This window comes from Catharus ustulatus, chromosome 11 (genome assembly GCF_009819885.2).
Source record: "Catharus ustulatus isolate bCatUst1 chromosome 11, bCatUst1.pri.v2, whole genome shotgun sequence".
Taxonomy (NCBI): domain Eukaryota; kingdom Metazoa; phylum Chordata; class Aves; order Passeriformes; family Turdidae; genus Catharus; species Catharus ustulatus.
This window is the reverse complement of record NC_046231.1, coordinates 8,920,142-8,935,566: the sequence shown is the minus strand read 5'-3', so window position 1 is coordinate 8,935,566 and position 15,425 is coordinate 8,920,142. Positions and strand designations below refer to the sequence as shown.

Below are 15,425 nucleotides of genomic sequence, written 5' to 3'. Positions count from 1 at the left end.
CCCTCCTTGTCTTCAGGGATAAATTGAGATGATTCAGTGTACACTCCAACCCTAATTTTAATCTCATTTAAACAAATAATTGTGCCCTGCACCTTTCTTCATTATAAATTCACTCTCATGTATCTGTGGCCAAGGCAGAGACAGTTACTAACTAGAATAAATTGTACAATTCACATTTTGTGGGAGGCAAAAAGCCTATCACACTTGTGGTCAGAACAAAACCTGCATTGCTGGATAAACTAGAGCCATCTGAATAGAGAAAATGAGCACCTAAGAGTGTAAAACAATTCAGGAGGAAGGTGGCTGTGCCGCAGGGGGCTTTGAGGGAAGTGCCCCGTGTTCCGGTCCGTGGGCAGTGTGGTGCTGCAGCTGGGGCTGGGAGCACAGGGCGGATGGAGGGGAGGTTCCTGGCAGGCTCTGCCTGGCTCCTGGCAGGAGGGCAGCAGGGCTGGAGGGGCTGTCAGCTCCTGGTTGGATTTACTCTGGCTCCCCAGCTGCGCTCCCCCCTCCTGCCTGCCTGCACTGATGAGCATCCTCCCTACGGGAGGCTTTCTCCGGAGCGTGGTCGCTGCTGACTGACAACCTGAGAAGCCTCTAAAGAATGTAGAGATGCTCAAAAAGTCTCACAAACTTGTGCTTAGGAGATGGGATGCAGCCTGGGCTGCTCTCAGTGCTGGGTACCCACAGGAGAGGGGTATCCAGTGCTCCGTGACACTGAGGTGCTTGCAGTGGGCCCACGGGGCTCATTCCCTGCAGCCGGAATGGGGTCTGGGCTGTGTTGGGTGGGGATCCCTCCCTGAGCTGCACCAATGGAGTTGTGAGCCCGAGGAAAAGAGACCTTGGCTGTTGCCACAGCTTTTCTTTTGAAGGCCTGAGAGCGCAGTCGCACGATTTGTCATCGGGCCCTTCAGTCAAAAGGGCAAAGATGTGTTGGAAGAAGAGAGCAGCTTTGAGCAGAAGGTTTTGTTGTGTGGTGCAGTGCAAGTCCTCAGATCACAGATGCTGGGTCACTGACGGTTAAACTTGAAAGGACTCTCATGCAGCACGTTTGTTGTAGGGAAACACTGGTGTACCGGGAGCAATCTTACCGGGTGGCAAATGCGTCTGTTTGCTTGCTCATTTTAAAAGTCTCTTCTTGTTTAAAATGGTGGGTACTGTTAGAAAGAAAGAAGTAGCATTACCATACAGCGCAGAATACACGTCTCTCCTAGGCAAGCCATGCTGTTTGACTTTCATCTTGCAGAGTAAAAAACCTATAGTTATTTTCTTTTTATACCTTTCAGTTATTTCTGTCAGGTATTGATAAGTGGAGAACCTCCTTCCCACCTCTGTTTCATGCAGTTCCCCTCAGGCCAGTTACAAATGTGGTCCAGATTCATGACCAATGTTTATGATAATCAGGAATGTGCTTCATACTCACCAGCGTGCTGTTACATTTGTGGGTGCTTTTTTTAAATTTTAAATGAAATAATTTCTTAAAAATTGTTCACTAACAAACCCAAAGTCTTAACTAATTGTGCTTTGCCCTAACGTACACTGTCCCCAAGGAATGGGAGATTTACTCAGCTGGAGCAAACCCCATTTCCAGTCTTGGGTCAGATGGAGCTGGCAGTTTTTTCAGTTCCAGGAATACCTGCTGGGGTCACTGGAACACACAAGCCCCTCCAAAACCAGGCAGATGGAGGCCTTGAGGAGCTACATTCACTGGACATGTGGAAGTTGTGATGTTTGCAAGTGCAGCTTCATTTCCATTCATGGTGTTTGCATGAAATCTTAATTCTGAATTCACTAAATGGACAGGGAATACATGCACCTTTCTGAAAATATCTCTAGTAGAACTTGCTATAGCTTATATTTATGTCATTTGAATTTTGAGGAGTGTTGAGTAACTGCTGTTCCTACTGAATTCAATGGGATTGCTGTGAATACACAACACATTTGGAAGTCAGAACAATAATCTGTGCGCATAGCTATAAAACAGGTTACTTGATACTGTTTGTCACATGTAATTTACTTTTCTTCCCTTCTTCTTTGAAGGCAATATAAAATCTGGATGTTGTTGGTTTTTACTGTTTGTTTATTGCTGGGTAATTTCAGCCAACATGTGTTTTTCAGCTTTAAGTCTATTCATCATGAACATCAACCCATTGAGATTGTAAGTGCATCTCAGTTTTCCCACCTAGATCAAAATGAGAGTGTGGAACAGCCTCCTTCTTTTTAACTTAACAAGCTGGTTTTATTTTCCCCTGCAACTTGCTCTAAGAATATGAGCAGCTTTAAGTTCCTCAGGCCGGAAAGCTTGGCAGTAAAGTTCTGTGCAGGCAGAGGTTTGAAACATGAGGTTTTTCTCAGGTTTGAAACATGGCAATTGTCTTCTCTTCTACTGAGCACTCATAGAAAATACTCATTTAGAAGTGGAATTCTGTTCTCTGGAAAGTACTTATCATCTGTTAGAGACAGGGACTGCAAACCCATTTTCTTGCAGGTCGGGTCACCACATGATATCAGTTGAAGATCACATCATAGAAAGCCATCCTAGCAAGGCAGTCACTTCTGGTGACCCCAGCCAGAGGGCACAGAGCATTTTTGGTGTCTGGTCCATTTTCTCACTTCTAGTGGTTCTTTTGGCTCACAGCTGATACATGACAGAAGAGTGGAAACAGCTCTGCAGAAATGGAAAGGCCACTCTAATATTCTCTACCAGCACAAAAGCAGATAGCCATTTGTCTTAGCAGTGACAGCAGATTATCAGAGAACTCTTGGCAAAGCTGTCTTCGTCCTAGTTTGCCACTGCCCCAGTTTTAAAGGCACTTGCTTCTCCAGACTGCTGCCCACACCATCAAAATGAGCTCTGACTTGATTCTGCACAAGCTGAATATCCTGTGGGAAACAAAGTGCTGCTTGTCCTTGTCAGTGCTGACTTCCAGGACTTGCTGCTCACTGTGCAGAATATGACTCTTAAATGAATTTTATGAATGAGCTAAATGGATTGTAATTGACGATTTCACTTGAAAGTACAATGCAAAAACATGAAAATGAGCACAATAAAGCATTAAATTAAATCACACCAATCTGGTCCATTCGTGGAGAAAAGTCTGTCTCTACTTTCAGCTTTTGCATTCACTGAGTTTCTCCAAACAGCAGCTAGTCTGTGTTTCTGGTGCTATTGTTATAAACTGAGGGAAAGAGCTTGAGCTGAGTCTGTGTGACTGCACGTGCCTGAGGGTACTCAACAAAACAGCCTGAGAACAGGTGCCTGCTGTATTTGAGAGTTGCCTGATCAAATGGGAGGGAGGAAATCGTAAATCTGGGAAATTGATCTCCTGCATTTCATCCCACTGAAGGCTGTCCCACTGGCCACATTTCCACGAGCAGCTCAGTCTTGGTCTCAGGTGTGTGCTGTATGGGAACACCCTTCCTGCTATCAGCAGCAAAACACAAGGAAGGGAAAACATCTCTATCTAGAGATGAGAAAATGCATGAAATAGTGCATGTATTGCAGAGACCTGCACAGAGGCTGATGTTCTTCCCCTGCTCTGGGCTGCAAAGGGGCGGTGCGGGGCCCAGGGCTGGCCCCACTCGTGCTGTGAGGAGAGCAGGCTCTGCAAAGCTGCCATGGGGGCTGCTCAGATCGCTGCATCCACTCGGCTTGCATCCCTATGCTTAGATAAAAAAGAAAGAAGGCACAGCTCTTAACTGCTGTGTGTTGTCTCTTTGTTTTGCATAATCAAGTGTTGAAATTGTGATAAATGTTGACATCAAGTAGCAAGAAGTGCAGAATATAATTGTATAAGGCCAATGGGGTCATATGAAGTTTGTGTTCTGGCTGGCATAATATGTAGAAATATTACTAACAATTAGCATAAGTATTACCATTTATTATAACTAATTTTATAACTAATTATTATAAGTAATAATTATTCTACTAGGAATTTTTTCCTGAGGGCTTTGTCATTCCTAATGTTTGAAAGTTGTAGATGTTGTAGTTGAAACTCTAAATCTATAATTTTCTCTCAATGTGACTGTTGCATCGGTGATGCACTTGCGTGACTCCATGCACAGTTTTGTTCTTTTACATCTGCCTTACAATGTGCCCTTTTGCTAAATGCTCTGTAGGCATCAAAGCAGGCAAGAATGGCACAGGGCCCTCTAGGTAGCAGGGTAAGCAGAAGCAGCAAGCTATTAAGATCTTCCTGTCATTTCATTGCTGATTTTGTAGGCATCATCTTCTAATCTCATTTAAAAAAGACTGAATGTGCATTGAAATATTTCTGAGGAGCAAATTGCTGAGTAAAATATATATATAATCCTAACATTTTGGTAGGAATAGGGTGAGTTATTATTGATTCACAGAGCACGACAAAACATCACTGCATGAATTAGCAAACAGCTGTTTCTAATTTGAGTTTAGAACTGTACACAGAGGAACTTGTTTTAGTGTTCACTCCTTTCATTTATAATGAATTTTAATTACCGCTACAGGTGAGAAAAATGTAGAAACAAGCTTGTATCTTGTGGAAGAAACAAAGGAGAGACAGATGCTAACAGATTTACAGTCTGTGATAAAAGGAATGTTTTGGTACACTTTACATGTAATTAGAGTGCAGCTGTTTTCAGTCCCAAGTCCATGATGCACAGCAGAATATAGTATCTGCTGCTTTTCCAAAGGGAGTAAAGAAAAACAGTGATTCAACTCTGAAAGCATTTAGTTTGTTCCTAGATCTAACATAAAACTTTCTCCTCGAGCCCTATTATGCCATTTATTGAAGTGTGAAATAACTTATTTAATGATATGTTAATTTTTTGTTACCAGCAAAATACAGTCTGTTTGACATACGGAAAAACAATGTTAAAAATAACTTATTTTATCATTTGCTAAGAATTATGGATCACCCTGTTGATGGTCATTACTGAGCCTTGATAGCTCTGCTAATGGGAGACAAGGGCTCAAGCATGCATTACTCTGCCTTAACAAGTTTCTGTATATCAGCTAAGCTTCAATAGACATCTTTGTGTGTACTTTTAACTTGCAGTATAAAAAAGACTAATTAGATGTATCTTTGATCACTACAGAAAGGTTTAAACAAAGACAGCAAGGTTTAAACTGTCTATATGTAACAGTTTATCTGTGGCAGACATCCCAGCAACTTTAGTGTTTGAAATTCTGCACTACATCTTGTACTGATTTTGTATTCTAAATACAAAGTTACTCTCTGCATGAGAAGAAAAATCAGATTATATATACTTTCCATTGAGCCAGACGTCTTCCTTGCTTTTTTTAAAAAAATCACTATAAAATGAATTGCAGTGCAAAACTGAGAAACTGGAAAAGAGTCACTAACCTTTGGTAATTTAGTCCAACAAAAATGCTTGCCTCATAAGCATGGGATTAGGTATAACTGCATTTTTCTCCAGTCAGAGATAATAATGAAAACACTGCCTGTGGTGCCACTTACATTAGCACCTCTTAAACTTTTATCCAATTTCATTTTTGCTTTGAACATTTTATATATATATATATATGTATATAATAGCATAGTGCCTTAAAATACAGAACTCTGACCTGTTTGGTGAAGAAGCTGACATCACTGAAGTGTGAAGCTCTGTGTAGAGCTCTTCAGAGCAGTGTGAACTTTCCAGGCCCTCCTCCCTGCCTTGGCTAAGGGTGGGTAAAGCAGTTCTGGAGAATAATTACATGATATTTTTTGAGGAATAATTATAACTAAGTTGCAGAAATCCTTCTGTTCTCATCTAGTGAAGTGTGCTTGAGTGTGCAGTAGCAGCCCAGCAGTGACAGTGCCATTCAGAGGTAGATGCAGGGTCAGTACACAAGATTTTCTTTGCCACAGGGGCTGGTGGGTCACAATCCACTATTGCCTTCTGTGATACAATAAACAGAAACATTCATTGAAGCTAATAAATGCATTAAAAAATCGACTTTGGAATATTAATGGTACTTCTAATTATTTGTTATAACTGTGAGGGCAATGTGCAGGAAAATGGGACTAAACACTCCAACAAAAAATTAAGCAAAAAGCTGTCACAGTGCACTGAAAATGTTGAGCTTAAAACATTTGCTGTGTAACCTTGATTTGCATTATTTCACGCCAGCACTGCAGTGTAAATGAGCAGCGTATGCTATGTGAGGTTCTTACTATAATCCATTGTAATGATCTATCCCTGGCTTTAATACATGGTGCAGCAATGCAAAATTTGCTGTAACCAGTACTGAGGATTTGTCAGTCCTCAATCTCTGTGTTTTATTCTCATAGTTAAGCATCTGCAATAATAATAATTACTGAAATTGATAGCATTTCTATTGGACTTTCCATCTGAGGATGTCTCGGGGTTTTCACAGCTATACAGAAGTAAGCCCTACAATTTGCCCTTGAGAAGCAGATGGCTTTTTGCTATTATGGAGATGAGGAACTGAAGCACAGTTCAGAAGCGTGTCTTATGATGCCAAGCTTGTTTTCAAAAGGAAGTTACTTTTCTGGGTGCTAGAATTCCATCAACTTTCAACAGTTTCAAGCATTTTCAGTGCTTTGACCATCTGTAACTTGTGTATCATGGTGGGTCTCAGAGAGAACCAGAAGTCTGAGCTTAAACAGCAATCCTTCCTTCAACAATCAATTCTGGGGTTTTGTGTTTGTTAATTGAAGTATTTCTCTTGTGTACTAGCTCTGTGCTAGAGGAATAAACCTGATAGAATAAGATCACGTTCTAAATCTGACCTCCTTGGTTTTTTGTCCCATATGGAGACACCTTCTGGGCTCAGGAGGGGAGTCTTAAAGATGTCTCTTTGGCCAGACCCTGTTTTTTTCTGATGCCTGGGGCTGGTTGTGCAGGCTCTCCTGAGCCCCGTGGTGCTCAGTCTGTGCTGGTGGCACTGGAATGAGCTGGCCTGCTGTACTGCACAGGCTCGTGGTGTGGAGGGATGCCCAGAGGCCCTGTGGAAGAGCCACCTGAACTCCCCACACAGAGGGGAGACAGAGCAGGGAGATTTTTCAGTGGAGGGGGACCTGATGATATTCTGCTGATGAACAAGAGGTTTAGGCAAGGAGGAACTTCAGGTTCAGGCCAGCAAATGAGGTCCCTGTGCATGTGTTTCGTTCCTAAGAGGAAAAGCAACCAGCTAGGGGTAGCCTGGGTTTGTGCAGCTCCTGCCCAGGAATGTGGCCCTTGGGGCTGGGTGACTGGGCAGCTGAGCAAGAAAATGAAGCTCTGTTCAAAGTTCAGCAGGAGCAAACTGTTTACAGCTACCTGTGGGCAGGGAGATGGGAAGGTGTTTGCAGGGACTGTGAAATTGTCTGTGGTTGATTATATTTCTATTAGCAAAGTAACTCTGGAATAATGAATATATCAATGTCAGCAGTGTATGCTGAGATGGCAATGCTGCTTACTCCTGGCAATCTGTGATGTGCCGTTTGTCTCCCTTCTAAGAGAGATCACATCTTTTTAAGACTTCATTTTATTGTTTTAGCTTCATGAATATGTCTCTCAACTTGACTTGTGTTATCTAGAAGACAAATAGAGAATGAAGTATGATTTATACTACATTTTGGGCAAATTGTTCTTCTTAGAAGGAAAAATACATTTATTGAATGCATTGAGGCTGGAATTAGCTCCTCGCTGATGATGATAAATGCTTGCAGTCCTGTAAACGTGCTGAACATTAAGTTGCTAAATTACTGTACCACTTTGAGATTGATTATCAAGAATGGCCCTTTAAGCTTCATGACCTGCACATATATCCTGAGGACTACTGACATCCTGAAGCTTCCTTAATGCTCTTTTTTCCTAATTAAACTTTTTATTGAATTTTCTTACCCTTTTAATACTTGTTTTGATTCTCTTATGCGCAAATGACAAAAGCCTTGCACAGCCATGTGATTCTCTATTTTAGAACAGTCCCACTTTGCAGGATTAGCCATTTTAATGACTTTAATCTCCTTTTTGAAAGTGATTTTTTCTCATTCTGCTACATTCCTTTGACTGCATTAATGTAGAATTATTATTCTAACCATCTTTGCCAGACATGTCATACCACATCTAAAATATATCTTCCCACTAAAATATTACTGTGGTAAAATACCTTAGAATTTTCTCCTCAGTTCATTAGAGGTCTTTTCTTCAATTTAATATGGCAAGTTAAAATTAACAGGGCTATTATTCATTCCATAAAGAGATAAATGATAATGAGTTTTCTCTAATTTCATCAGTTTAGGTGTTCAGTAATTTAGTATCTTGTTTGTAAGAAATCCAGGTATGTTGATTCTGGTGCTTAAAGTTTCTTCTAAAATTCTTTTAAAACTGCAAAAGTATCAGAAAACGCTGGAATAAAAATAATCTAGAAATTAAACATGAAAATTGGTAAAAGGTTCGACTGAAGCTAACAAAAGGAGATGATCTTTGCATTCTATGTAAACACTTCCATTTTATGAGAAATCCAGCTTTCCAACCTGAGAAATGTTAATTTTTTTGAATCCAAATTCTATCTGCAAAGGCTGATAGTTCACTCACAAAGTAGTACCAATACCAGCTTTCTTTGAATTTGTTTTCTGAATAGCCCAATATGTTTGAAGAGCAGCAGCTGGAGGGGAACTGGCTCTGTTTGAATGTTCAGCTGTGTTTTGAGGTAGATCTGTTCATTTCAGAGGAAAAAGAGACTTTCTAGAGATTTGTTCAGTTTGCGTCGTGGGCCAATGTAATGGTTGGCAAAAGTGCATCTGGATGTGAGGAAGTTAAAGCGGTAGGCCCAGCCTGTGTTAGCCCTGGATTTGGCCCATGGCATCTCAGGTTTCGGAGCTGAACAATGGATCTTTATGCGGTGGAGGCGCTGGGAGAGCTGGGCGCAGCCTTTCCTCTGTGCGCGCCGCTCCGCACAGGGCACGAGCAGCCCGACTGCGAGCGGGGATGTCTGCAATGCACGTATTTTCACAAACACTTCTGTAAACAGACATAGAAAATTATTGTAATTACAGCCAGTAAGCCCGAGCAGTAACTAGCAAATGGTGGGGTGCTTTTCCTCTTATTGTTTTTCTCCTCTCTCCCCCTCTCTGTAGACAGCAGCAGCGGCAGCAAACGCAACATGTGCTGCCCTAGTTCAGGCCCAGCATCCCCCTCGTGCTCCCCTTTGTCTCCTTGCCCCTGGAGGAGCCCAGCTGGTGAGAGGAGGGAATTAGGCAGCCCTGAGCTACCGGCACCTCCCCGGGGCCCCTAATCCGGGCGCTGGCAGCCGGCTGCCTCTTCCCTCCGCCGGCCCGTGGCCGCAGGTCCGTGGGGACGGAGCCCCGGATACGGCTGGCGGCAAAGCTGGGGGATGGCGGGGGCTGGGGGCTCCCTGGGGGCTCCGCAAAGCTGTGCTGGCAGCGGGGTGGGCGGCGGAGGTGGCTTAAATTGGGAACATGAGGCTTTGTTGCAGCTGCAGAGAGAGAGAGCCGTTCATGGTTGGGGGAGTGGAGCCTGAGAAAAGTTTACATAAAAATCGGGAGCTCCTTGTCTGTGTTTTAGGCTTGGGCTCTGCCAGATTTGGAGGAGCTGGTTGAGTGCAAAGGCCTTGAGCATCTTAGGAGCGCGGATGCTTGCTGAGAGTCGAGGTGCATTTCGGGAGCAGCAAGAAGCGGGTTCTTGGTGTCCAGCATGGCTCTGGTGCAGGGGGTTTAGTTAAACGGGGGAGCAGAGCTCTCTGGGGAGCACAGGGTGCAGAAAGCGGATGCCTGACCTGGAAAGCAGACACCCCTATTGTGTGGGAAAAGTTGTTTGGGATGTGCTTATTTGGTTTAGTTTTTTCCAAGGCCTCTCTTTCTTTACCTGGGATGAAAAGCAGTGTTTGCCAGAGCAGAGGGTGCTGCAGGAGCTGCCTGGTGCGGTGGTGATCCCCTCATTAGCCGAGCCCTTCTTTGAGAGCTCCTCACCGTACTTGTGCCTGGTGACTCTGTAGTTGTTAGGCATGAGGAGTGCGCGTGTGGCAGCCTACACACACAGTCAGGGATTTTTTTATTGGTTTGTTTTAGTAAAAGCTGGAGTAGGAACATTAAATGTTTTATAAGGATGGTGTATCTCAAGAACTGGCTCCTTTTTGGAATCTGCAAATGTTTGTGTGGTCAGCGCCTTCCATCCTTTACATGAACTTTATTTTTGCTTCGTTCTGTGGTTTAGTTTGTATCAGACTAGTGGCATTTATGTTTTGCTCACCATCTCTGCATTTTTTGGAATTAGGATATTCGAACTCACTCTCTTCTGTTTCTTGTTAACAATTCTATTAATGAAAGCTAACAGCATTTTATGTATTTTTCCTAAAATGACTGTGGGGCTGCTGGAGTTGGTGCTGTGTTTCTTTGTGGTAATATGAAATTATAAAATATTTTTCGAAGCTTCATATTGAGTAAAGGAAATACTTATTAAAACAGAGGCTGGGCCATTTTTGGTTTATCCTGAACTTGATTATTTTGTGATGTCTTGAGATCTCCAGTGGTGATTTTCCTGGGCTTTTAAAAATTTGTTTGATTTTGTATCAAGAGGGCAACATTACCTTTTATACAAGGAAACATGGTAATGGTGTAGATCTCTTCTCTGATTTTCTTGAGCTCTCCCAAATCTGATGCCTTTATTCCACCTAGATGTTCAACTCTGCCTCTGAGCAGCCTTTCATTCTGTTACAGTTTTGAGACAGAACTGAAGGATTTTTTTAATGGAGACATTACTTAAAATCATCTTGATGTAGCATTTAACAGACCCACAAATTCACAGGTGATCACTTAACACTGTAGCTTTCTGAAATGTTTGTATTGCTTCATTGCACATTGTGTTTCGCTTTCTTTATTCATTGTTTATTGCTTTACAGTACAGTGAGCAGGTGTTAAACCTGCTAAAGAAAAATGCTTTTTATTAACACTATATGTTGGTATATTTGTGAATTATGTTTACAAATATATTTTTATTTCCCTTTCTCAAACCTTCTTTCAAATTCAAGAAGGTTTGTTGGGGTTTTTTTTAGTTGATTTTTTTTTTAATGCTGTAGTAGCAGAAGCCCATAGTGTTGTTGAGAGCTTTGTCCTTATTTCACAGATGCACTGGGAATTGTTTTTAATCTCCTTTCTGCTTTCCCATTACAGATGGTGATGACGACCCACAACTCTCCTGGGTGGCTTCATCTCCCTCCAGCAAAGATGTTGCATCACCCACTCAGATGATAGGAGATGGGTGTGATCTCGGCATCGGGGAGGAGGAAGGGGGGACTGGCCTGCCGTATCCCTGTCAGTTTTGTGATAAGTCCTTCATTCGCCTGAGCTACCTTAAAAGGCACGAGCAGATCCACAGTGACAAACTACCTTTCAAATGCACCTACTGTAGCCGGCTTTTTAAGCACAAGAGGAGTAGGGATCGCCACATAAAGCTTCACACAGGGGATAAAAAGTACCATTGCCACGAATGCGAGGCTGCATTCTCCCGCAGCGACCACCTCAAAATCCACCTGAAAACTCACAGCTCCAGCAAACCATTCAAGTGTACTGTGTGTAAACGTGGGTTTTCATCTACCAGCTCGTTGCAGAGTCACATGCAAGCTCATAAAAAGAACAAGGAACATATGGCAAAGACTGAGAAAGAGGTGAAGAAGGATGATTTTATGTGTGATTACTGTGAAGAGACATTCAGTCAGACTGAAGATTTGGAGAAGCACGTAATGACACGCCACCCACAGCTTTCCGAGAAGGCAGATTTGCAGTGTATTCATTGCCCTGAAGTATTTGTAGACGAAAACTCGCTGCTCTCACACATTCATCAAGCCCATGCCAACAAAAAACACAAGTGCCCTATGTGCCCAGAGCAGTTTTCTTCAGTGGAGGAAGTCTATTGCCACTTGGACAGCCACAGACAACCTGACTCCAGCAACCACAGCATCAGCCCTGACCCAGTCCTGGGCAGTGTGGCGTCCATGAGCAGCGCAACGCCCGACTCCAGTGCGTCGGTGGAAAGAGGTTCCACTCCAGATTCGACCTTAAAGCCTTTGAGAGGACAAAAGAAAACCAGGTCTGTTGACAGAGAGGAAGGCCAGAACTGGTCTAAAGTTACTTACAGCTGCCCTTACTGCTCAAAGCGTGACTTCAACAGCCTTGCTGTTCTGGAGATCCATCTGAAGACCATTCATGCAGACAAACCTCAGCAAAGCCACACGTGCCAGATCTGCCTTGATTCCATGCCTACACTGTACAACTTGAATGAACATGTGAGAAAAGTGCACAAAAACCATGCCTATCCCATGATGCAGTTTAGCAACATTTCTGCCTTTCATTGTAATTACTGCCCGGAGATGTTTGCAGATATCAATAGCTTGCAGGAACACATCCGCATTACTCACTGCGGCCCAAACGCTACCCCTCAAGATGGCAACAATGCTTTCTTCTGTAACCAGTGCTCCATGGGCTTTCTGACTGAAGCTACCTTGACTGAGCACATCCAGCAGACTCACTGCAATGTAGGAAATTCAAAATTGGATTCCCCTGTCATTCAGCCAACACAGTCTTTTATGGAAGTTTATTCATGCCCTTATTGCACAAACTCCCCCATTTTTGGCTCCATCCTGAAGCTTACAAAGCATATTAAAGAAAACCACAAGAACATTCCTCTGGCACACAATAAGAAGTCAAAAGCAGAGCAGAGTCCAGTTTCTTCTGATGTTGAAGTCTCTTCCCCTAAAAGGCAGCGGCTTTCTGCGAGTGTAAACTCAGTGTCTAATGGCGAATACCCATGTAATCAGTGTGATCTAAAGTTCTCAAATTTTGAAAGTTTTCAGACCCATTTAAAGTTGCATTTGGAGTTGCTGTTGAGGAAACAGTCTTGCCCTCAGTGTAAAGAAGACTTTGATTCCCAGGAGTCTCTTCTGCAACATCTCACTGTACATTACATGACAACTTCCACTCATTATGTATGTGAGAGCTGTGACAAACAGTTTTCTTCAGTGGATGATTTGCAGAAGCATTTGTTGGACATGCATACTTTTGTGTTGTATCACTGCACCCTTTGCCAAGAAGTTTTTGATTCCAAGGTATCTATCCAAGTGCATCTGGCAGTCAAGCATAGCAATGAAAAGAAGATGTATCGTTGCACAGCCTGTAACTGGGATTTTAGGAAAGAGGTGGATCTCCAGATCCATGTGAAGCATAGTCACTTGGGTAATCCATCAAAGTCTCACAAATGTATCTTCTGTGGCGAGACCTTCAGCACAGAGGTAGAACTGCAGTGCCACATCACAACCCACAGCAAAAAATACAACTGCAAGTTTTGTAGCAAAGCTTTTCATGCCATCATCCTGCTTGAAAAGCACTTGCGGGAAAAACATTGTGTTTTTGATGCTAGCGCTGAGAATGGTACAGCTAATGGCATGACGCCAACAAATAAGAAGACAGAGGGGGCAGATATCCAGAACATGTTAATGAAGAATCCGGATACTTCCAACAGTCATGAAGCCAGTGAGGACGATGTGGATGCTTCTGAGCCCATGTATGGCTGTGACATTTGTGGGGCTGCCTACACTATGGAGGTCCTCCTGCAGAACCATCGTTTGAGAGATCATAATATCAGGCCTGGGGAGGATGACTGTTCCAGGAAGAAAGCAGAGTTCATCAAAGGTAGCCACAAGTGTAATATCTGCTCAAGGACCTTTTTCTCAGAAAATGGCCTGAGAGAGCACATGCAGACCCATCGAGGCCCAGCTAAGCACTACATGTGCCCCATCTGTGGGGAGCGCTTCCCATCGCTCCTGACTCTGACGGAGCACAAAGTCACTCACAGCAAGAGTTTGGATACAGGGACATGTCGGATCTGCAAGATGCCACTGCAGAGTGAGGAGGAATTCATTGAGCACTGCCAGATGCATCCAGATCTCAGAAATTCGCTCACTGGGTTTCGCTGCGTTGTCTGCATGCAGACGGTCACCTCTACCCTGGAGCTGAAAATTCACGGGACGTTCCATATGCAGAAATTGGCAGGAAACTCTGCAACCTCATCGCCTAACGGCCAGGCCTTGCAAAAACTCTACAAGTGTGCGCTCTGCTTGAAGGAGTTCCGGAATAAGCAGGACTTGGTAAAGTTGGATGTGAACGGCCTTCCCTATGGCCTATGTGCTGGATGCATGACCAGGAGCACCAATGGACAGTCTTCAAGCTTGACTCCACAGGACGTGAACGAGAGGCCATGTGGCAGCCTGAGGTGTCCAGAGTGTAGTGTCAAATTTGAAAGTGCTGAAGACCTAGAGAGCCACATTCAGGTAGATCACCGAGACCTGACACCTGAGACCAGTGGCCAAAGGAAAGGTACCCAGACGTCCCCTGTTCCCAGAGTAAGTACAGCTGAGCTTTAAAGTGTCTGAAGGATAAAATGTAGACCTTCTATGTGATAACTGATCTGTTATTCTTTTTTTTTTAAGTTGTCACTTTACCAAATCACTTGTGCTACTAAAAAAACCTCAGCAAAACAGGAGGAAGGGTAGAGTAATTCACATACAACAAACAGAAGTTGCTCAGCCTCACAGGTGCCTTGATTCCTAGTAGCAGCACATCCGATTTTTTACCACAGAACTGCCCTAGATTTACCAACAGAGAGCTGACACACTTGGGCAGTGAGGATTGAGTTTGTCCATGAATTCTGATTCTACTGAACTGGCAGATCTGGAAAAGTTGGGGTAGTTTAATGAAAAAAGGAGATACTGAGTACCCAAACAACAAAAAAATTCAATCTGTCGTATTTGAGGAATGAAATTATTTCTTAACAGGGAAACGGTAATGAACAGGAGGATGTAGAAACTTGTGAGGGAAAATGTAGTGAACTCCATCCTGCCCCCCAAATTCTCACTTAAACCAAACTTCTGTGCTAAAGAGCTTGTCCCTAGGAATGTCTGTCAGAGTGAAAGTTTTGGGGTTACTTGGAGGTCTGTGTGAATTTGTGTGAGCTTGTTTGTGTGTGTGTGTATGATTTTAAAGGTGACTTTAAAAGAATCTGCTTCATGCCCTTCTGTAGGGGCCAGTAGGGGATAAGTAGTTTCTTAGCAAGTCTGGACATTGTCTAATGCAGATTACATGAAAGTGTGCTGTCCTTGACTTTTTGCAGATAGCCTGGTTTCCCATTTCCTAGCTTACAAGTTACTCGGGAACATGCAGATCCAAGTAAGGTTCCAGAAGCCTACTCAGGAGATTAATATCATTTGCAGTTTATAGTCTTTTAAAATTATTTGTTGACGTTTTGGTTCAAGAATGGGCCAAGTCAGTCCTTCCTCTGTCAGGAACAGATGGAATGAGAAGTGGATTTTGGAAATCTTCTCAGGAGACCAACAGCAGACACATCTGAGTATTGATATCATCTGACATTTTTAATTAAACATGATGGGGTGAGATTTTCAAAAGTATCTGAGGAAATTAGGCACCCAA

The 15,425-nt window shown here is 43.1% G+C and overlaps 1 protein-coding gene across 3 annotated transcripts in view; it reads left to right on the top strand.

Annotated features, from left to right (window-relative positions):
- ZNF423 (zinc finger protein 423) overlaps window positions 1-15,425 on the top strand; it is a 225,754-nt gene that overhangs the window by 117,915 nt on the left and 92,414 nt on the right. For all 3 annotated transcript variants that reach the window (XM_033069467.2, XM_033069468.2, XM_033069469.2), the window contains one exon: window positions 11,118-14,341. In XM_033069467.2, coding sequence (XP_032925358.1) covers window positions 11,118-14,341 — 3,224 coding nt within the window. The remainder of the gene's footprint in view (window positions 1-11,117; window positions 14,342-15,425) is intronic.